We start from the raw sequence: 22,395 nt of genomic DNA, 5'->3' as shown, positions 1-22,395 counted from the left end.
GACTGGGTATAAATGAAAGCAAGACTCATTAGAGACTCCAGGGTCTAGAGAAAGGACTAAAAGAAAGTAGCTACCAATAAATTATTTGGTGAACCTTTATTATGTGCCCATTGTAAATAGAGCCACTGAAAACATCCTGCTCCAACCAGAAAAGTCAAAACATGTAGGGAAGCAGCATCAGTAAAAATCCTGGAAATCAAAACATCACAGCTCACTTTCCTGCAAAGTGTACAAGCTCTCCCCCAGATCTATGCAGGGCAGGCTTCTTCTCCTATGGACTCATTTCAATTGTCACTCCTCAGCGAGGTCTCCCTGACCACCAAGGTAAGGTATCTCCCCATCTCTGTCCCAGTACCCTGCCTCCTGGCCTTCATACCACTTATAATGCTTCTCTCTGTTTTCTCTCTTCCCTCACTGGAGAGAGCTGCATGAGGCTGGGCCCTGATTTGTCTTGTTTCCTGCTGTAGCTCCAGCTCTTTGAAGCCCCTGGCACACAAGAGATGCTTAATCAATGTTTACTCACCATAAGTGAATAAAAAAACAAACAAAACAACAAATTAATAAAGGGAAACTTCACTAAAATGGAGTCAGGAGGCCAAGGGGGAGCTCTCACTCAATGTCAATACAGATCCCAACAGAAAGAGATGGTATCTTGCATCTTCTGCAGGAAGTGACACTACTATCACCAGCAAGATTTCTTCTTGCAACAGCTCAGCCAATGAGAGACTGTCACAACTCAGACAATGTTTGTTCATAACAACCCCTCCTAACTTCCCCTTCTCCTCTATAAAAGATTTTCCTCTCCTTTGTTTTACCAGACTTGCATGTGGTTTGTCATAGCTGCACGTCCCAAACTATAATTCTTTGCTGCTCAGGAATAAACCCATTTTGCTGTTAAAAAAAAATTATCCTTTCTCATGAAATTACTTTTTCCTTCTCCAAACCGAGTTCAGACTGCACTCCCCTGGAAGCTCTCCCTCCTTCGGGCTCCCCCACGCTCCCCATTAACTATTTTTATGTGACCAACCTCCTCCGCATTTCTGTGTTCACAACTGTGTCTCCCACGCGGGGTAGTAAGCAAGTGTAACTCAGCTTCAATTCAAGTACTAGTAGGTTCTCACCAAGTGAAGAAAAGAAGACTGGTAGAAGGGATAAGAGACTGGGTTCTACGCCAGTCTGCCTGATTTCAAAACCTGGTTTTGCTGCTTGCTAGTTGTTAGGTGAGTTTCTTGACCTTTCTCTGACTCAAATTCCTCATCCTTAAAATGGGAGTAATAATACTTAACAGATAAAATGATTATGAGGACTTAATACATGTAGAGTGCATTGAACAATGCCTGGCCCATAATAAGGATTTTTTTATCATCATTAACTTGGAATCTTTATTCTTGATGATTTTGTAATAGGCTTATCCTTAGTTTGGTTAAGCAAACTCTCATTTGGCTATGAGAACTCTTTAAATTTGCTAAAGAAACTATGATGATAAAATTATACAGCAAGTTGGGGAAAATACCCATGAAATAACACAACTTTTTGTAAAATTGTCAGGTTTCAATTCCAGTAACCCATAAGACAGGGTTTAAAGCCTATTCATAATCACATCATTCCAAAATGAGGAGCTATTGCCAGAAACTTTTTATGGGGTGGGAAAAGGAATAAAAGGTGGTCAGTGCTGATAAATACTGGTTTAATGATACAGTGCTCTTCACAGATGGCGACAGAGACTGTAAACTATTATCCAGAAACGTACAACCATACAACACAGACCACTTAGCCAGACCTAAATTAAACCGGCTTCTTGTAACTACCCTGTAGACACTACAGCCCTTCTTCCATCCAAAAATGACCCTAATCTCACATGAAAACAGTTACTGTAGGGGAATCAGAAACCCAGCTTTGTGGCCAAAAGTAAAAACCAAAGGAAAAATAGCAATTCAGTGGTTAGCTGGTGAAAGCGGGAAATCTGGTGCCCTTCACTGCACTGCTTTGCTCTTCTTAGTCTTGCTCTTTTTGCCCCTCTTCTTCAGCCCATCCATGCTAGCTCTCAATAGGTTTGAACAAGCCATCTGAAACATATTCACTTCTTTGGAGCTCACCACAGTGCTGATCTTCTTTTCCCCATCAGTAGCTCTTAACAGACACTTGTTTTCTGAGGGCTCAAAGCCCTCCACAGAACCCTTCCTTGGAATGGGTTTAGTTCGACCATCATATTTCTTCAGGGTGATGCACATGCTGCCCGACAACTGGCACTTCTGGAAGAGCCTGGTCAGCTCCGTCAGGAACTGTTCTCTCTCCAGAAGCACCATCCTGGAGCTGCTGGCTCCACTCTGTCAGCATAAGCCCCAAGCCCCATAATAAGGATTTAAACACAATTCATTATTTAAAAAATTCTATTGCAAGGAAAACTAATCATTTAAATTATTTGAAACTGAGCAGTAACAACTTTGGCATAAATCTGTGTGGCATAGACAGACTAAAAGAATATAAGGGGAAATAACCAAGTCAAGTGAATGCTGTGGAAATAACAATAATCTCTTTAACGACACAGATAAGACCACTTCCCCTCTGTGTCTATCCCCCTGCCATCCCCACCATGAGGCAGTTCACACTGGTTGCATTAGGCTCCACAGAGACTATCCACACATCTCAGGTTCTCCATGCCCAAGCATATGCATGACTCCTGCCCACAACAGGGTGATCAAACCCCTCAAGGGACTCTAGCCTGGCTTCCACTAGAGGAGACGCTTAAAATACCTCCCCAGTTCATTGCACAAGTTAACCACTTAGAAAAGACTTACTATTTACAAAATTCTCAAGAGCCACCAAAGAGCATGAGCACAAAAAGGAAACAGGACAGGCATTGCCTCACTGTCATGGTTGGTGCTGATCACTGCAGGGCGTCCTTGCCCCCTGGACCATCACTGCACACACAGAAAGAAGTCTGTGTCTCCTGCATTGGTGAATGAATTGGTTAGAGGATACGTGTTATAGAGGATAGCAGGGCCTGCCCCCAAGGTTGCTCCCATTCTTGGGGGCTGCTGACCCCAAGCAGCCAAACATCTGGGAGGCATAGGTCACGTACACGAAGCCATCCTCATCCTTGTAGTCCCTGTAGATTTCTGCCATGGTCACATTCATACTTCCGAAGCTCTTTTTGTTCACCAGCAAGTAAAAGGATTCAGTGGCCCCTAGGACCATGCAGCTCCTGGGTTGGGGAAGAGGGTGTGTGTGTGTGGGGGGGGCTGGCAGGAAGGGAAAACGTTAACCGGGAAGGGAACGACCCCTGATCCATAGCCTTTCTTACCTCTGTTTGGCTAGTGTCTGGCCGTATCAACCCAAGATGCCCCCGCCTCACCACTCTAGCCCAGTTATCCTCAAACCTTAGATTGTTTTGATAGCAGAGCAAGGTGAATCTGTTGGTAATGGCTAGCCCTATCTACCCACCCTCAGACCATACATTAGAGGCACAGCCAGTACACCCCCAGTCTCAGCTAGGAGGGGCTAAATTTATGTTGTGGGTGGGAGAGGAAATAGTTTCAGAACGTGGTTAACCAACACTGGATAATCCAAAGCCCTGCCACAAAGGGGAAAATATTAAGAGGTAAAATGCTGTCACTGGGCTTTTAAAATCCTGAAAACAGAGGGCTTTGGGCCAGTTTCCAAAGATTCCTTTGAAAAATTCTTAGAGAAATTTGAAGACAGAAATTAAAACACAGTGCCACTAAAATGTTGAAGCAAAAGAAAATATAGCTGGTACATCAACATTGGAAGCTCTCACTTATTTTAGTGTTGTAGCAAGGTACTGGACATCTTTTTAAAATTGGTTACTCATGAGATCATCCTTTTTAAAGGCAGAGTTGAAGAGAAAAGGTGAAACACAAATCCTTCTCCTTGTCTCTCTGCCATATCACATCTCTCATTATACCAAAAAGCCCAGGGCTACACAGCACACATCCCCATGAGCACTTTGTTACCTACCGGACCACACTGAGGAACTGGGTCACGGTCAGCTCCTGTGTGACCAGGAACTTGGTCTTGTCCAGTGAGGGCAAGAGCTTCTCCCTGGGGTAGCGCTCCACTGTCACCTGTCAAGAGTTTCGACCTTAATCTCTTCTGAAGAAACTGCCAAGAATACGCCTCGGTTCTCTATGTCTTAGAAACTTGGAATAGAGAGAAGGAAGTCATTGGCTGGTTTTTTTTTTTTAATTTTTAATTTAATTTTATTTATTTTTTTATACAGCAGGTTCTTATTAGTTATCTATTTTATACATATTAGTGTATACATGTCAATCCCAATCTCCCAACTCATCACACCACCATCAACCCCTCACCCCCCGCCACTTTCCCCCACTGGTGTCCATACGTTTGTTTTCTACATCTGTGCCTCTATTTCTGCCCTGCAAGCCAGTTCATCTCTACCATTTTTCTGGTTCCACATATATGCATTAATATATGATATTTGCTTTTCTCTTTCTGACTTACTTCACTCTGTATGACAGTCTCTAGATACATCCAAGTCTCTATAAATGACCCAATTTCATTCCTTTTTATGGCTGTGTAATATTCCATTGTGTATATGTAACACATATTTTTAAACATCTTTCTTGAAGTATAATTGCTTTACAATGGTGTGTTAGTTTCTGCTTTATAACAAAGTGAATAAGCTATACATATACATATATCCCCATATCTCCTCCCTCTTGCATCTCCCTCCCACCCTCCCTATCCCACCCCTCTAGGTAGTCACAAAGCCCTAAGCTTATCTCCCTGTGCTATGCGGTTGCTTCTGACCAGCTATCTATTGTACACTTGGTAGTATATATAAGTCCATGCCACTCTCTCACTTCATCCCAGCTTACCCTTCCCACTCCCTGTGTCCTCAAGTCCAATTTCTACACCTGAGTCTTTATTCCTTTCTTGCCCCTTGGTTCTTCAGAAACTTTTTTTTTTAAGATTCCATATATATGTCAGCATACGGTATTTCTATCCTCTTTCTGACTTACTTCACTCTGTATGACAGACTCTAGGTCCATCTACCTCACTACAAATAACTCAGTTTCATTTCTTTTTATGGCTGAGTAATATTCCATTGTATATAGGTGTCACATCTTCCTTATCCATTCATCTGTCGATGGACAATTAGGTTGCTTCCATGTCCTGGCTATTGTAAATAGAGCTGCAATGAACATTGTGGTACATGACTTTTTTGAATTATGGTTTTCTCAGGGTATATGCCCAGTAGTGGGATTGCTGGATCGTATGGTACTTCTATTTTTAGTTTTTTAAGGAACCTCCTTACTGTTCTCCATAGTGGCTGTATCAATTTACATTCCCACCAACAGTGTAAGATGGTTCCCTTTTCTCCACACCCTCTCCAGCATTTGTTTGTAGATTTTCTGATGATGGCCATTCTGACTGCTGTGAAGTGATACCTCATTGTAGTTTTGATTTGCATTTCTCTAATGATTAGTGATGTTGAGTATCCATTCATGTGTTTGTTGGCAATCTGTATACCTTCTTTGGAGAAATGTCTATTTAGGTCTTCTGCCCATTTTTGAATTGCGTTATTTGTTTTTTTGATATTGAGCTACATGACCTGCTTCTAAATTTTGGAGATTAATACTTTGTCAGTGGCTTCATTAGCAAATATATTCCCCCATTCTAAGGGTTGTCTTTTGGTCTTGTTTATGGTCTCCTTTGCTGTGCAAAGGCTTTTAAGTTTGATTAGGTCCCATTTGTTTATTTTTGTTTTGATTTCCATTTCTCTAGGAGGTGGGTCAAAAAGGACGTTGCTGTGATTTATGTCATAGAGTGTTCTGCCTATGTTTTCCTCTAAGAGTTTTATAATGCCTGGTCTTACATTTAGGCCTTTAATCCATTTTGAACTTATTTTTGTGTATGTTGTTAAGGAGTGTTCTAATTTCATTCTTTTACATGTAGCTATCCAGTTTTTGCAGCACCAATTATTGAAGATGCTATCTTTTCTCCACTGTATATTCTTGCCTCCTTTATCACAAATAAGGTGACCATATGTGCATGGGTTTGTCTCTGGGCTCTCTATCCCATTCCATTGATCTATATTTCTGTTTTTGTGCCAGTACCATACTTCTTGATTACTGTACTTTGTAGTATAGTCTGAAGTCAGGGATCCTGATTCCTCCAACTCCATTTTTCTTTCCCAAGATTGCTTTGCCTATTCGAGGTTTTTAGTGTTTCCACATAAATTCTGAAATTTTTTCTTCTACTTCTGTGAAAAAAGCCATTGGTAGTTTGATAAGGATTGCACTGAATCTGTAGATTGTTTTGGGTAGTATAGTCATTTTCACAATGTTGTTTCTTCCATTCCAAGAACATGGTATATCTCTCCATCTGTTTGTATCATCTTTAATTTCTTTCATCAGTGTTTTATAGTTTTCTGCATACAGGTCTTTTGTCTCCTTAGGTAGGTTTATCTCCTACAGAGATAAACCTAGGATTTGTCTCCTGGTATTTTATTCATTTTGTTGCACTGGTAAATGGGAATGCTTCCTTAATTTCTCTTTCAGATTTTTCATCATTAGTGTATAGGAATGCAAGAGACTTCTGTGCACTAATTTTGTATCCTGCTACTTTACCAAATTCATTCATTAGCTCTAGTAGTTTTCTGGTAACATCTTTAGGGTTCTCTATGTATAGTATCATGTCATCTGCAAACAGTGACAGCTTTACTTCTTCTTTTTTGATTTGTATTCCTTTTATTTCTTTTTCTTCTCTAATTGCTGTGGCTAAAACTTCCAGAACAATGTTGAATGATAGTGTTAAGAGTGGGTAACCTTGTCTTGTTCCTGATCTTAGTGGAAATGCTTTCAGTTTTTCACCATTGAGGACAATGTTGGCTATGAGTTTGTCATATATGGCAATTATTACATTGAGGTAAGTTCCCTCTATGCCTACTTTCTGGAGCATTTTTATCATAAATGGATGTTGAATTTTGTTAAAAGTTTTTCTGCATCTACTGAAATGATCATATGGTTTTTATCCTTCAATTTGGTAATATGGTGTATCACATTGATTGATTTGTGTATATTGAAGAATCCTTGCATTCCTGGAATAAACCCCACTTGATCATGGTATATGATCCTTTTAATGTGCTGTAGGATTCTGTTTGCTAGTATTTTGTTGAGGATTCTTGCATCTATGTTCATCAGTGATATTGGCTTGTAGTTTTCTTTCTTTGTGTTATTTTTGTCTGGTTTTGGTATCAGGGTGATGGTGGTCTCATAGAATGAGTTTGGAGTGGTTTTCCCTCTGCTACATTTTGGAAGAGTTTGAGAAGGATAGGTGTTAGCTCTTTTCTAAATGTTTGATAGAATTCGCCTGTGAAGCTATCCCTTCCCGGGCTTTTATTTGTTGGAAGATATTTAATCACAGTCTCAATCTCAGTGCTTGTGATTGATCTGTTTATATTTTCTATGTCTGCCTGGTTCAGTCTTGGAAGCTTGTGCTTTTCTAAGAATTTGTCCATTTCTTCCAGGTTGTTTATTTTCTTGGTATACACTTGCTTCTAGTAATCTCTCATAATCCTTTGTATTTTTTTTTTTTGCTTATACAGCAGGTTCTTATTAGTCATCAATTTTATACACATCAGTGTATACACGTCAATCCCAATCACCCCATTCGTCACACCACCACAGTCATCACCCCCCCGCGGCTTTCCCCCTTTGGTGTCCATATGTTTGTTCTCTACATCTGTGTCTCAATTTCTGCCCCGCAAACTGGTTCATCTGTACCTTTTTCTAGGTTCCACATATATGCATTAATATACGATATTTGTTTTTCACTTTCTGAGTTACTTCACTCTGTATGACAGTCTCTAGATCCATCCACATCTCAACAAATGACTCAGTTTCATTCCTTTTTATGGCTAATACTCCATTGTATATATATACGACATCTTCTTTACCCATTCGTCTGTTGATGGGCATTAAGGTTGCTTCCATGAACTGGCTGTTGTAAATAGTGCTGCAATGAACATTGGGGTGCATGTGTCTTTTTGAATTATGGTTTTCTCTGGGTACATGCCCAGTAAGGGGATTGCTGGATCATATGGTAATTTTATTTTTAGGTTTTTAAAGAACCTCTATACTGTTCTCCATAGTGGCTGTATCAATTTACATTCCACCAACAGTACAAGAGGGTTCCCTTTTCTCCACACCCTCTGCAGCATTTCCTGTTTGTAGATTTTCTGATGATGCCCATTCTAACTGCTATGAGGTGAAACCTCATTGCAGTTTTGACTTGCATTTCTCTAATAATTAGTGATGTTGAGCAGCTTTTCATGTGCTTCTTGGCCATCTGTATGTCTTCATTGGAGAAATGTCTATTTAGGTCTTCTGCCCATTTTTGGATTGGGTTGTTTGTTTTTTTAATATTGAGCTGCATGAGCTGTTTATATATTTCAGAGATTAATCCTTTGTCCATTGATGCATTTGCAAATATTTTCTCCCATTCTGAGGGCTGTATTTTCATCTGGTTTATGGTTTCCTTTGTTGTGCAAAAGCTTTGAAGTTTCATTAGGTCCCATTTGTTTATTTTTATTTTCATTATTCTAGGAGGTGGATCAAAAAAGGTCTTGCCATGATTTATGTCAAAGAGTGTTTTTCCTATGTTTTCCTCTAACAGTTTTATAGTGTCCAGTCTTACATTTAGGTGTCTAATCCATTTTGAGTTTATTTTTATGTATGGTGTTAGGGAGTGTTCTAATTTCATTCTTTTACATGTAGCTGTCCAGCTTTCCCAGCACCACTTATCAAAGAGACTGTCTTTTCACCATTGTATATCCTTGCCTCCTTTGTCATAGATTAGCTGACAATAGGTGCGTAGGTTTATCTCTGGGCTTTCTATCTTGTTCCATTGATCTATGTTTCTGTTTTTGTGCCAGTGCCATATTGTCTTGGTTATTGTAGCTTTGTAGTATAGTCTGAAGTCAGGGAGTCTGATTCTTCCAGCTCCGTATTTTTCCCTCAAGACTACTTTGGTTATTTGGGGTCTTTTGTGTCTCCATACAAATTTTAAGATTTTATGTTCTAGTTCCATAAAAAATGCCATTGGTAATTTGATAGGGATTGCATTGAATCTGTAGATTGCTTTGGGTAGTATACTCATTTTCCAATATTGTTTCTTCCAATCCAAGAACATGGTATATCTCTCCATCTGTTGGTACCATCTTTAATTTATTTCATCAGTGTCTTATAGTTTTCTGAATACAGGTCTTTTGTCTCCTTAAGTAGGTTTATTCTTAGGTGTCTTATTGTTTTTGTTGCAATGGTAAATGGGTGTTTCCTTAATTTCTGTTTCAGACTTTTCATCATTAGTGTACAGGAATTCAAGAGATTTCTGTGCATTAATTTTGTATCCTGCAACTTCACCTAATTCATTGATTAGCTCTAGTACTTTTCTGGAGGCATCTATAGGATTCTCTATGTATAGTATCATGTCATCTGCAAACAGTGACAGTTTCACTTCTTCTTTTCGAATTTGTATTCCTTTTATTTCTTTTTCTTCTCTGATTGCCATGGCTAGGACTTCCAAAACTATGTTGAATAATAGTTATGAGAGTGGACCGCCTTGTCTTGTTCCTGATCTTAGAGGAAATGCTTTCAGTTTTTCCCCATTGAGAATATTTTCTGTGGGTTTGTCATATATGGCCTTTATTATGTTGAGGTAGGTTCCCTCTATGTCCACTTTCTGGAGAGTTTTTATCATAAATGGGTGTTGAATTTTGTCAGAAGCTTTTTCTGCATCTACTCAGATGATCATATGGTTTTTATTCTTCAATTTGTTAATATGATGTAGCACATTGATTGATTTGCATATATTGAAGAATCCTTGCATCCCTGGGATAAATCCCACCTGATCATCATGTATGATCCTTTTAATGTGTTGTTGGATTCTGTTTGCTAGTATTTTGTTGGGGAATTTTGCATCTATATTCATCAGTGATATTGGTCTGTAATTTTCTTTTTTTTTTTTGTAGTAGCTTTTTTCGTTTTGGTATCAGGGTGATGGTGGCCTCATAGAATGAGTTTGGGAGTGTCCCTTCCTCTGTAATTTTTTGGAAGAGCTTGTGAAGGATGGGTGTTAACTTTTCTCTAAATGTTTGATAGAATTCACCTGTGAAGCCATCTGGTCCTGGACTTTTGTTTTTTGGAAGATTTTTAATCAGAGTTTCAATTTCATTAATTGTGATTGGTATGTTCATATTTACTATTTCTTCCTGGCTCAGTCTTGTAAGGTTATACCTTTATAAGAATTTGTCCATTTCTTCCAGGTTGTTCATTTTATTGGCATAGAGTTGCATGTGTTAGTCTCTTAGGATGTGTTGTATTTCTGCAGTGTCTGTTGTAACTTCTTCTTTATCATTTCTAATTTTATTGATTTGAGTCCTCTCCCACTTTTTCTTGATGAGCCTGGCTAATGGTTTATCAATTTTTTTATCTTCTCAAAGAACCAGTTTTTAGTTTTATTGATCTCTGCTATTGTTTTCTTTGTTTCTATTTCATTTATTTCTGCTCTGATCTTTATGACTTCTTTCCTTCTGGTAACTTTAGGTTTTGTTTGTTCTTATTTCTCCAGTTTTTTTAGGTGTAAGGTTAGATTGTTTATTTGAGATTTTTCTTGCTTCTTGAGGTAGGCTTGTATAGATGTAAACTTCCCTCTTCGAGCTGCTTTTGCAGCAGCCCATAGGTTTTGGATCATCATGTTTTCATTGTCATTTGTCTCTAGGTATTTTTTGATTTCCTCTTTGATTTCTTCAGTGATCTCTTGGTTATTTAGTCACGTATTGTTTAGCCCCCATGTCTTTGTGTTTTTTACATTTTTTTCCCTGTAATTCATTTCTAATCTCATAGCGTTTTGGTCAGAAAAGATGCTTGATATGATTTCAATCTTCTTAAATTTACTGAGGCTTGATTTGAAACCCAAGATGTGATCTATCCTGGAGAATATTCCATGCGCACTTGAGAAGAAAGTGTAATCTGCTGTTTTTGGATGGAATGTCCTATAAATATCAATTAAATCTATCTGGTCTATTGTGTCATTTAAAGCTTGTGTTTCCTTATTTATTTTCATTTTGGATTATCTGACAATTGGTGTAAATGAGGTGTTAAAGTCCCCCACTATTATTGTGTTACTGTTGATTTCCTCTTTTATAGCTGTTAGCAGTTGCCTTATGTATTGAGGTGCTATGTTGGGTGCATATATATTTATAATTGTTATATCTTCTTCTTGGATTGATCTCTTGAACATTTTGTAGTGTCCTTCCTTGTCTCTTGTAACATTCTTTATTTTAAAGTCTATTTTATCTGATATGAGTATTGCTACTCCAGCTTTCTTCTGATTTCCATTTGTATGGAATATCTTTTTCCATCCCCTCACTTTCAGTCTGTATGTGTCCCTAGGTCTGAAGTGGGTGTCTTGTAGACAGCATATATATGGGTCTTGTTTTTGTATCCATTCAGCAAGCATGTGTCTTTTGGTTGGAGCATTTAACCCATTCACGTTTAAGGTAATTATCTATATGTATGTTCCTATTACCATTTTCTTAATTGTTTTGAGTTTGTTTTTGTAGGTCCATTTTTTCTCTTGTGTTTCCCACTTAGAGAAGTTCCTTTAGCATTTGTTGTAGAGGTGGTTCGTTGGTGCTGAATTCTCTTAGATTTTACTTGTCTGTAAAGCTTTTGATTTCTCCATCGAATCTGAATGAGATCCTTGCTGGGTAGAGTAATCCTGGTTGTAGGTTCTTCCTTTTCATTGGATTAAGTATATGAAGCCACCTCCTTCTGGCTGGTATAGCTTCTGCTGATAAATCACCTGTTATCCTTATGGAAGTTCCCTTGTATGTTATTTTTCATTTTTCCCTTGCTGCTTTTAATATTTTTTCTTTGTATTTAATTTTTGATAGTTTGATTTATATGTGTCTTGGTGTGTTTCTCCTTGGATTTATCCTATATGGGGCTCTCTGCACTTCCTGGACTTGATTGAATCTTTCCTTTCCCATATTAGGGAAATGTTCAACTACAGTTGCTTCAAATATTTTCTCCATCCCTTTCTTTTTCTCTTCTTCTACTGGGATGCTTACAATTCGAAAGTTGGTTAGTGTAATATTGTCCCAGAGGTCTCTGAGACTGTCCTCAATCCTTTTCATTTTTTTCTTTATTCTGCTAGGCAGCAGTTATTTCCACTATTTTATCTTCCAGGTCACTTATCCATTCTTCTGCCTCAGTTATTCTGCTATTGATCCCTTCTAGAGAATTTTTAATTTCATTTATTGCACTGTTCATCATTTTTGTTTGTTTAGTTCTTCTAGGTTCTTGTTAAAAGTTTCTTGTATTTTCTCCATTCTATTTCTAAGATTTTGGATCATCTTTACTATCAATACTCTGAATTCTTTTTCAGGTAGACTGCCTATTTCCCCTTCATTTTTTGGTCTGCTGGGTTTTACCTTACTCCTTCATCTCCTGTGTTTCTCTGTCTTCTCACCTTGTTTAACTTCCTCTGTTTGCATCTCCTTTTTGCAGGCTGCAGGTTTGTATTTACTGTTGTTTTTGGTGTCTGCCCCTAGTGGTTAAGGTTGGTTCAGTGGGTTGTGTAGGCTTCCTGGTGGAGGGGACTAGTGCCTGTGTGGGGTAAGGCTGGATCTTATCTTTCTAGTGGGCAGGACTGCATCCGGTGGTGTGTTTTCGGTTGTCTGTGATCTTATTATGATTTTAGGCAGCCTCTGTTCTAATGGGTGGGGTTGTGTTCCTGTCTTGCTAGTTGTTTGGCATAGGGTTCCAGCACTGTAGCTTGCTGGTCATTCAGTGGAGCTGGGTCTTAGCATTGAGATGGAGATCTCTGGGAGAGCTTCCGCCATTGATATTACTTGGAGCCAGGAGGGCTCTGCTGGACCAATGTCCTGAACTAGGCTCTCCCACCTGAGAAGCACAAGCCTGAGACCCGGCCAGAGCATGAAGACCTTGTCAGCCACACAGCTCAGAAGAAAAGGGAGAAAAAGAGAAAGAAATAAAGAAAAAAAATAATAAAGTAATATAGTTATTAAAATAAAAATAAAAAATAATTATTAAAAATAAAAAAAAACGTTTATTGTAATAAGAAAAAAGAAAGAAAGAAAGAAAAGAGCAACCAAACCAAAAAACAAATCCACCGAGGAGTCCTTCAAGATGGCGGAGGAATAAGAGGTGGAGATCACCTTCCTCCCCACAAATACATCAGAAATACATCTACATGTGGAAGAACTCCTAGAGAACACCTACTGAATGCTGGCAGAAGACCTCAGACTTCCCAAAAGGCAAGAAACTCCCCATGTACCTGGGTAGGGCCAAAGAAAAAAGAAGAAACAGAGGAAAAGGAATAGGGAGAGGACCTGCACCTCTGAGAGGGAGCTGTGAAGGAGAACAAGTTTCCACACACTAGGAAGCCCCTTCACTGGCAGAGACAGTGGGTGGCGGGGTGGCAGCCTCAGAGCCATGGAGGAGAGTGCAGCAACAGGTGTGCAGAGGGCAGAGCAGAGAGATTTGTGCCGATCAGAACTTACTAGCCCGAGAGGCTTGTCTACTCACCTGCCAGGGCAGGTGGGGGCTGGGAGCTGAAGCTCGGGCTTTGGAGGTCAGATCCAAGGGAGAGGACTGGGGTTGGCTGCGTGAACTCAGCCTGAAGGGGGATAGTGAGCCACAGCTAACTGGGAGGGAGTCCAGAAAAAAGTCTGTAACTGCCTAAGAGTCAAGAGACCATTGTTTTGGGGTGCACGAGGAGAGGGGATTCAGAGAACTGCCTAAATGAACTCCAGAGACAGGCGCAATCCACGGCTATCAGTGTGGACACAAGTGAAGGGCATGAGACACTAAGGTTGCTCTGCAGCCACCAAGAAGCCTGTGTGCAAGCACAGGTCACTACCCACACCTCCCCTCCTGGGAGCCTGTGCAGCCCACCACTGCCAGAGGCCTGTGATCCAGGGACAACTTCCCCAGGAAAACACACGGCATTCCTCAGGCTGTTCGAATGTCATGCTGGTCTCTGCCACTGCAGGCTTGCCCCACATTCCGTACCCCTCTGTCCCCCCAGACTGAGTGAGCCAGAGCCCCCTAATCAGCTGCTACTTTAACCCCGTACTGTCTGAACAAAGAACAGGTGCCTTCAGGTGACCTACATGCAGAGGCAGGGCCAAATCCAAAGCTGAACCCCAGGAGCTGTGCAAACAAAGAGAAAGGGAAATTTCTCCCAACAGCCTCAGGAGCAGGGGATTAAATCTCCACAGTCACCTTGATGTACCCTACAACTGTGGAATACCTGAATAGACAATAAATCATCCAAAAATTGAGGCAGTGGACTTTGGGAAAAACTGTAGACTTGGGGTTTGCTTTCTGCATCTAATTTGTTTCTGGTCTTATGTTTATCTTAGCTTAGTGTTTAGAGTTTACTATTATTGGTAGATTTGTTTATTGATTTGGTTGTTCTCCCCTTTTTTTATATGTAGATATATATTTTTTTGTGTGTGAGTGTGTATATGTATGCTTCTTTGTGTGATTCTGTGTGTATAGCTTTGTTTTTACCATTTGTCCTAGGGTTCTTCTGTCTGAATTTTTTTTTTAATATAGTGTTTAGTGCTTGATATCATTGGTGGATTTGTGTATTGGTGTGGTTGCACTCTTCTTTCATTCTGTTAAAAAATTTTTTTATATTTCTTATTTTAATAACTTCATTTTATGTTATTTTAGTTTTTTCTTTCCTTCTTTCTTTTTTTGTCCCTTTCCTTCTGAGTTGGGTGGCTGACAGGGTCTTCATGCTCCAGCCTAGTGTCAGGCCAGTGCCTCTGAGATGGGAGAGCTGAGTTCAGGACATTTCTCCAGCAGAGACCTCCTGACTCCATGTAATATCAAATGGCAAAAGCTCACCCAGGGACCACCATCTCAATGCTAAGCCCCAACTCCACTCAATGACCAGCAAGTTACAGTGCTGGAAACCCTATGCTAAACAACTAGCAAGACAGGAATACAACCCCACCCATTAGCAGAGAGGTTGCCTAAGATGATCCTAAGTTCACAGACGCCCCAAAACACACTGGTGGATGTGGCCCTGCCCACCAGAAAGACAGGACCCAGCCCCACCTACCAGAACAGTCACCACTCCCCTCCAACAGGAAGCCTACACAACCGACTGAATCAACCTTAGCCACTAGGGGCAGACACCAAAAACAATGGGAACTACGAAACTGGAGCCTGTGAAAAGGAGACCCCAAACACAGTAAGTTAAGCAAAATGAGAAGACAGAGAAACATACAGGAGATGAAGAAGCAAGGTAAAAATGCACCAAACCAAACAAAAGAAGAGGAAATAGGCAGTCTACCTGAAAAAGAATTCAGAGTAATGACAGTAAACGTGATTCAAAATCTTGGAAATAGAATGGAGAAAATGCAAAAAACGTTTAACAAGGACATAGAAGAACTAAAGAGCAAACAAACAATGATGAACAACACAATAAATGAAATTAAAAATTCTCTACAAGGAATCAATAGAAGAATAACTGAGGCAGAAGAACGGATAAGTGACCTGGAAGATAAAATATTGGAAATAACTACTGCAGATCAGAATAAAGAAAAAAGAATGAAAAGAATTGAAGACGGTCTCTGAGACCTCTGGAACAACAGTAAATGCACCAACTTTCGAATTATAACGGTCCCAAAAGAAGAGAAAAAGAAAGGTACTGATAAGATATTTGAAGAGATTATAGTTGAAAAGTTCCCTAAAATGGGAAAGGAAAGCGTCAATCAAGTCCAGGAAGTGCAGAGAGTCCCATACAGGGTAAATCCAAGGCAAAACACACCAAGACACATATTAGTCAAACTATGAAAAACTAAATACAACGAAAAACTATTAAAACCAGCAAGTGAAAAACAAGAAATAACATACAAGGGAATCCCCATAAGGTTAACAACTGATCTTTCAGCAAAACTCTGCAAGCCAGAAGGGAGTGGCAGGACATATTTAAAGTGATGAAAGGGAAAAACCTACAACCAACATTACTCTACCTAGCAAGTACCTCATTCAGATTTGATGGAGAAATTAACACCTTTACAGACAAGCAAAAGATAAGAGAATTCTGCACCACCAAACCAGCTTTACAACAAATGCTAGGGGAACTTGGATAGGCAGGCAACAAAAGAGAAGGAAAAGACACAATAACAAACTCAAAACAATTAAGAAAATGGTAATAGGAACATACATATTGATAATTACCTTAAAGGTAAATGGATTAAATGCTCTAACCAAAAGACATAGACTGGCTGAATGGATACAAAAACAAAACCCATATATATGCTGTCTACAAATGACACAATTTAGACCTAGGGACACATACAGACTGAAAGTGAGGAGATGGAAGAAGATATTCCATGCAAATTGAAATCAAAATAAAGCTGGAGTAGCAATTCTCCTATCAGACAAAATAGACTTTAAAATAAAGATTATTACAAGAGACAAAGAAGGATGTTACAAAATGTTCAAGAGATCAATCCAAGAAGAAGATATAACAGTTGTAAATATTAATGCACCCAACATAGGAGCACCTCAATACATAAGGCAAATGCTAACAGCCATAAAAGGGGAAATCGACAGTAACACAATCATAGCAGGGGACTTTAGCACCCCACTTTCACCAATGGACATATCATCCAAAATGAAAATAAATAAGGAAACACAAGCTTTAAATGATACATTAAACAAGATGGACTTAACTGATACCTATAGGACATTCCATCCAAAAACAACAGGATACACTTTCTTCTCCAGTGATCATAGAACATTCTCCAGAATAGATCATATCTTCTTGATCACAAATCAACCTTTGGTAAATTTAAGAAAATTGAAACCATATCAAGTATCTTTTCCGACAAGAGTGCTATGAGACTAGATATGAATAACAGGAAAAAATCTGTAAAAAATACAAATACATGGAGGTTAAAGAATACACTACTGAATAACCAAAAGACCACTGAAGAAATCAAAGAGAAAATCAAAAAATACCTAGAAACAAATGACAATGAAAACACGACGGCCCAATACCTATAGGATGCAGCAAAAGCAGTTCTAAGAGGGAATTTTGTAGCAATAAAATCCTACCTCAAGAAACAAGAAACACCTCAAATAAACAACCTAACCTTACACCTAAAGCAATTAGACAAAGAAGAACAAAAAACCACAAAGTTAACTGAAGGAAAGATATCATAAAGATTAGATCAGAAATAAATGAAAAATAAATGAAGGAAACAATAGCTAAAATCAATAACACTAAAAGCTGGTTTTTGAGAAGATAAACAAAATTGATAAACCATTAGCCAGACTCACCAATAAAAGGGAGAAGACTCAAATCAATAGAATTAGAAATGAAAAAGGAGAAGTAACAACTGACACTGCAGAAATCCAAAGATCATGAGAGATTACTACAAGCAACTATATGCCAATGGACAACCTGGAAGAAATGGACAAATTCTTAGAAAAGCAAAACCTTCCGAGACTGAACCAGGAAGAAATAGAAAATATAAACAGATCAATCTGAAGCATTAAAATTGAGACTGTGATTTAACATATTCCAACAAACAAAAGCCCATGACCAGATTACTTCACAGGCGAATTCTATCAAACATAAAGAAGTGCTAACACCTATCCTTCTCAAACTCTTCCAAAATATAGCAGAGGGAGGACCATTCCCAAACTCATTCTACGAGGCCACCATTACCCTGATACCAAAACCAGACAAAGATGTCACAAAGAAAGAAAACTACAGGCTAATATCACTGATGAACATAGATGCAACAATCCTCAACAAAATACTAGCAAACAGAATCCAACAGCACATTGAAAGGATCATACATCATGATCAACTGGGGTGTATCCCAGGAATGTAAGGATTCTTCAATATATACAAATCAATCAATGTGATACACCATATTAAAAAATTGAAGGAAAAAACCATGTGATCATTTCAATGGATGCAGAAAAAGCATTTGACAAAAATCAACACCCATTTATGATAAAAACCCTCCAGAATGTAGGCATAGAGGGAACTTACCTCAACATGATAAAGGCCATATATGGCAAACCCACAGCTAACATCATTCTCAATGGTGAAAAACTGAAACAATTTCCTCTAAGATCAGGGTCAAGACAATGTTGTCCATTCTCACCACTATTATTCAACATAGTTTTGGAAGTTTTAGCCACAGCAATCAGAGAAGAAAAAGAAATAGAAGGAATCCAAATCGGAAAAGAAGAAGTAAAGCTGTCACTGTTTGCAGATGACACGAGAACCCTAAAGATGCTACCAGAAAACTACTAGAGCTATTCAATGAACTTGGTAAAGTAGTAGGATGCAAAATTAATGCACTGAAATCTCTTGCATTCTTATACACTAATGATGAAAAATGTGAAAGAGAAATTAAGGAAACACTCTCATTTACCACCACAACAAAAATAATAAAATACCTAGGAATAAACTTACCTAAGGAGACAAAAGACTTGTATGCAGAAAACTATAAGACATTCACGAAAGAAATTAAAGATGATACAAACAGATGGAGATATATACCATGTTCTTGGATTGGATGAATCAACATTGTGAAAATGACTATACTTCCCAAAACCATCTACAGATTCCATGCAATTCTTATCAAACTACCAATGGCATTCTTCAGAGAACACGAACAAAATCTTTCACAATTTGTAGGGAAACACCAAAGACCCTGAATAGCCAAAGCAATCTTGAGAAAGAAAAACAGAGATCTAGGACCATGCTCCCAGTCTTCAGACTATACTACAAAGCAACAGTAATCAAGACAGTATGGTACTGGCACAAAAACATAAATATAGATCAATGGAACAAGATAGAAAGCCTAGAGATAAACCGTGCACATATGGTCACCTTATTTTTGATAAAGGAGGCAAGGATATACAATGGAGAAAAGACAGGCTATTCAATAAGTGGTGCTCAGAAAATTGGACAGCTATATGTAAAAGAATGAAATTAGAACACTCCCTAACACCATACACAAAAATAAACTCAAAGTGGATTAAAGACCTGAATGTAAGGCCAGACACTATAAAACTCTTAGTGGAAAACATAGGCAGAACACTCTACGACAGAGATCATAGCAAGATCCTTTTTGACGCACCTCCTAGAAAAATGGAAATAAAAACAAAAATAAACAAATGGGATCTAATGAAACTTAAAATCTTTTGCACAGCAAAGGAAAACATAAACAAGATGAAAAGACAACCCTCAGAATCGGAGAAAATATTTGCAAATGAAGCCACTGACAAAGGATTAACCTCCAAAATTTACAAGCAGCTCATGCAGCTCAATATCAAAAAAACAAATGACACAATCCAAAAATGGGCAGAAGACCTAAATAGACATTTCTCCAAAGAAGATATACAGATTGCCAAAAAACACATGAAAGGATGCTCAACATCACTAATCAATAGAGAAATGCAAATCAAAATTATAATAAGGTATCACCTCACACCAGTTAGAATGGCATCATCAGAAAATCTACAAACAGCAAATGCTGGAGAGGGTGTGGAGAAAAGGGAAGCCTCTTGCACTGTTGGTGGGAATGTAAATTGATACAGCCACAATGGATAACAGTATGGAGGTTCCTTAAAAAACTAAAAATAGAACTACCATCCGACCCAGCAATCCCACTACTGGGCATGTGCGCTGAGAAAACCATAATTTTAAAGAGTCATGTACCACAATGTTCATTGCAGCTCTATTTACAATAGCCATGACATGGAAGCAACCTAAGTGTCCATTGACAGATGAATGGATAAATATGTGGAATATATTGTACAATGGAATATTACTCAGCCATAAAAAGAAAAGAAAATGAGTTATTTGTAGTGAGGTGGATGGACTTGGAGTCTGTCATACAGAGTGAAGTAAGTCAGAAAGAGAAAAACAAATTACGTATGGTGACACATATATATGGAATCTAAAAAATAAATAAATAAGTTTCTGAAGATCCTAGGGACAGGACAGGAATAAACACACAGATGTAGAGAATGGACTTGAGGATATAGGGAGGAGGATGGGTAAGCTGAGAAAAACTGAGAGAGTGGCATGGACATATATACCTTACCAAATGTAAAACTGATAGCTAGTGGGAAGTAGCCACATAGCACAAGGAGATCAGCTTGGTGCTTTTTGAGCACCTAGAGGGGTGGGAAGGGGGGAGACGCAAAAGGGAAGGGATATGGGGATATATGTATATGTATAGCTGATTCACTTTGTTATACAGCAGAAGCTAACACACCATTGTAAAGCAATTTTACTCCAACAAAGATGTTTAAAAAACAACAACCAAAAAGTAAATCCACCAATGATAAGAAGCACTAGAAACTATACTAAATAAAACAAAAAACAGACAGCATCCTAGGACAAATGGTAAAAGCAAAGCTATACACACAAAACCACACAAAGAAGCATACATATACTCACAAAAAGAGAAAAGGAAAAAACATATATCGTTACTCCCAAAGTCCACTATCTCAATTTTGGGATGATTCGTTGTCTATTCAGGTATTCCAGTGATGCTGGGTACATCAAGTTGATTGTAGAGATTTAATCTGCTGCGCCTGAGGCTGCTGGGAGAGATTTCCCTTTCTCTTCTTTGTTCGCACAGCTGCTGAGGTTCAGCTTTGGATTTGGCCCTGCCTGTGCGTGTAGGTCACCTGAGGGTATCTGTTCTTTGTTCGGACAGGACAGGATTAAAGTAGCAGCTGATTAGGGGGCTCTGGCTCAGTCAGGTGTGGGGGTGGGAGGGGTACGGATGTGAGGCGAGCCTGCAGCGGCAGAGGCCGGCATGACGTTGCAATAGCCTGAGGCACGCCATTTGTTCTCCCAGGGAAGTTGTCCCTAGATCACGGGACCCTGGCAGTGGCGAGCTGCACAGGCTCCCGGGAGGGGAGGTGTGGTGACCTGTGCTCGCATGAACACAGGCTTCTTGGTGGCTGCAGCAGCAGCCTTAGCGTTTCATGCCCATCTCTGGGGTCTCCGCTGATAGCCGCGGCTCATGCCTGTCTCTGAAGCTCGTTTAGGCAGTGCTCTGAATCCCCTCTCCTCGCGCACCCCGAAACAATGGTCTCTTGCTTCTTAGGCAGTTCCAGACTTTTCCCTAGACTCCCTCCCGGCTAGCTGTGGCGCACTAGCCCCCTTCAGGCTGTGTTCACGCAGCCAACCCCAGTCCTCTCCCTGGGATCTGACTTCTGAAGCCTAAGCCTCAGCTGCAGTCCCTGCCCGCCCCGGCGGGTGAGCAGACAAGCTTCTTGGGCTGGTGAGTGCTGGTCTGCACTGATCGTCTGTGCGGGAATCTCTCTGCTTTGCCCTCTGCACCCCTGTTGCTGCACTCTCCTCCATGGTTCCAAAGCTTCCCCCCCACCACCCCCTGTCTCCGCCAGTGAAGGGGTTTCCTAGTGTGTGGAAACCTTTCCTCCTTCACAGCTCCCTCGCAGAAGTGCAGGTCCCGTCCCTATTCTTTGGTCTCTGTTTTTTCTTTCTTCTTTTGCCCTACCCAGGTACGTGGGTAGTTTTTTGCCTTTTGGGAAGTCTGGGGTCTTCTGCCAGCGTTCAGTAGGTGTTCTGTAGGAGTTGTTCCACGTGTAGATGTATTTCTGATGTATTTGTGGGGAGGAAGGTGATCTCCACGTCTTACTCTTCTGCCATCTTGAAGGTCTCTCCCTGGGTTTTGTTTTCTCAAAGAACAGGATATCACAGGCATCCCCTGAGGAGTTCAATGTCTTACCGGGATCTTGCCAGGGAACTTCACTCGGATTCCAGCAACTTCCTCCCTTCTGGTTGCTGTGAACATTTAAATGAACACATCAGCATGGAACAGAAGTCTGTATCTTCTTCTCTCCCTGTCTCAAGGGCCAAAACCCAGCTATTCTGAGAACTTTACCTAAGCTCTTTCTCTGCTTGAAAGGTCTGAGGCTTGGGTTTTTCTGTGGAGTCTGCATTTTGCTCAACAGCTGTCTGTGTGTGATTAAAGAAAAAAAAAATCTCACAACCAGGACCTAACTCATTCTTCCAGCTGCTTCCAAACTGCCTGTAGGATCCCAAAGGAGGCTTTTATGTAGGTCTGTGTGACATCAGCCTTCTCCATCCCTCCCTTTTCCAGATCCCACCTCCCTGGGCAGGAGCAGGTCAGTTCTGAGAATGGGAATGGAACAGCCACCTTCTTCTGGTTAAAGAAAGTCACTTCGCTCACTGCCATTTAAAAATTTGTCTTTGCTCAAGAAATTAAGATTTACAATGTAGTGCATTTGTCGTCACTATAAATGGTCCTGTGAGCTAAGGAGTTATGGA

The 22,395-nt window shown here is 39.7% G+C and overlaps 2 protein-coding genes across 2 annotated transcripts; both read right to left on the bottom strand.

Moving 5' to 3' along the window:
* Positions 1–1,963: 1,963 nt before the first annotated feature.
* On the bottom strand, positions 1,964–2,355 carry LOC308612357 (signal recognition particle 14 kDa protein-like). Its single transcript, XM_081224827.1, has one exon. It carries the CDS (start codon positions 2,304–2,306, stop codon positions 1,974–1,976), a length of 333 nt encoding a protein of 110 aa, XP_081080953.1. The 5' UTR covers positions 2,307–2,355; the 3' UTR covers positions 1,964–1,973.
* A 630-nt stretch (positions 2,356–2,985) lies between these two features.
* Positions 2,986–22,046, bottom strand: MAP1LC3C (microtubule associated protein 1 light chain 3 gamma; the record flags this gene model as incomplete). Its single annotated transcript, XM_081224826.1, has 4 exons — positions 2,986–3,205; positions 3,979–4,085; positions 21,833–21,888; positions 21,989–22,046. The coding sequence occupies 4 exons, from the start codon at positions 22,044–22,046 to the stop codon at positions 2,986–2,988; spliced, it is 441 nt and encodes a 146-aa protein (XP_081080952.1).
* Positions 22,047–22,395: the final 349 nt, after the last annotated feature.

This window comes from Mesoplodon bidens (genome assembly GCF_964165515.1).
Source record: "Mesoplodon bidens genome assembly, chromosome: 2".
NCBI lineage: Eukaryota > Metazoa > Chordata > Mammalia > Artiodactyla > Ziphiidae > Mesoplodon > Mesoplodon bidens.
The sequence above is the reverse complement of the archived record's forward strand: the minus strand, read 5'-3'. Positions and strand labels throughout refer to the sequence as shown.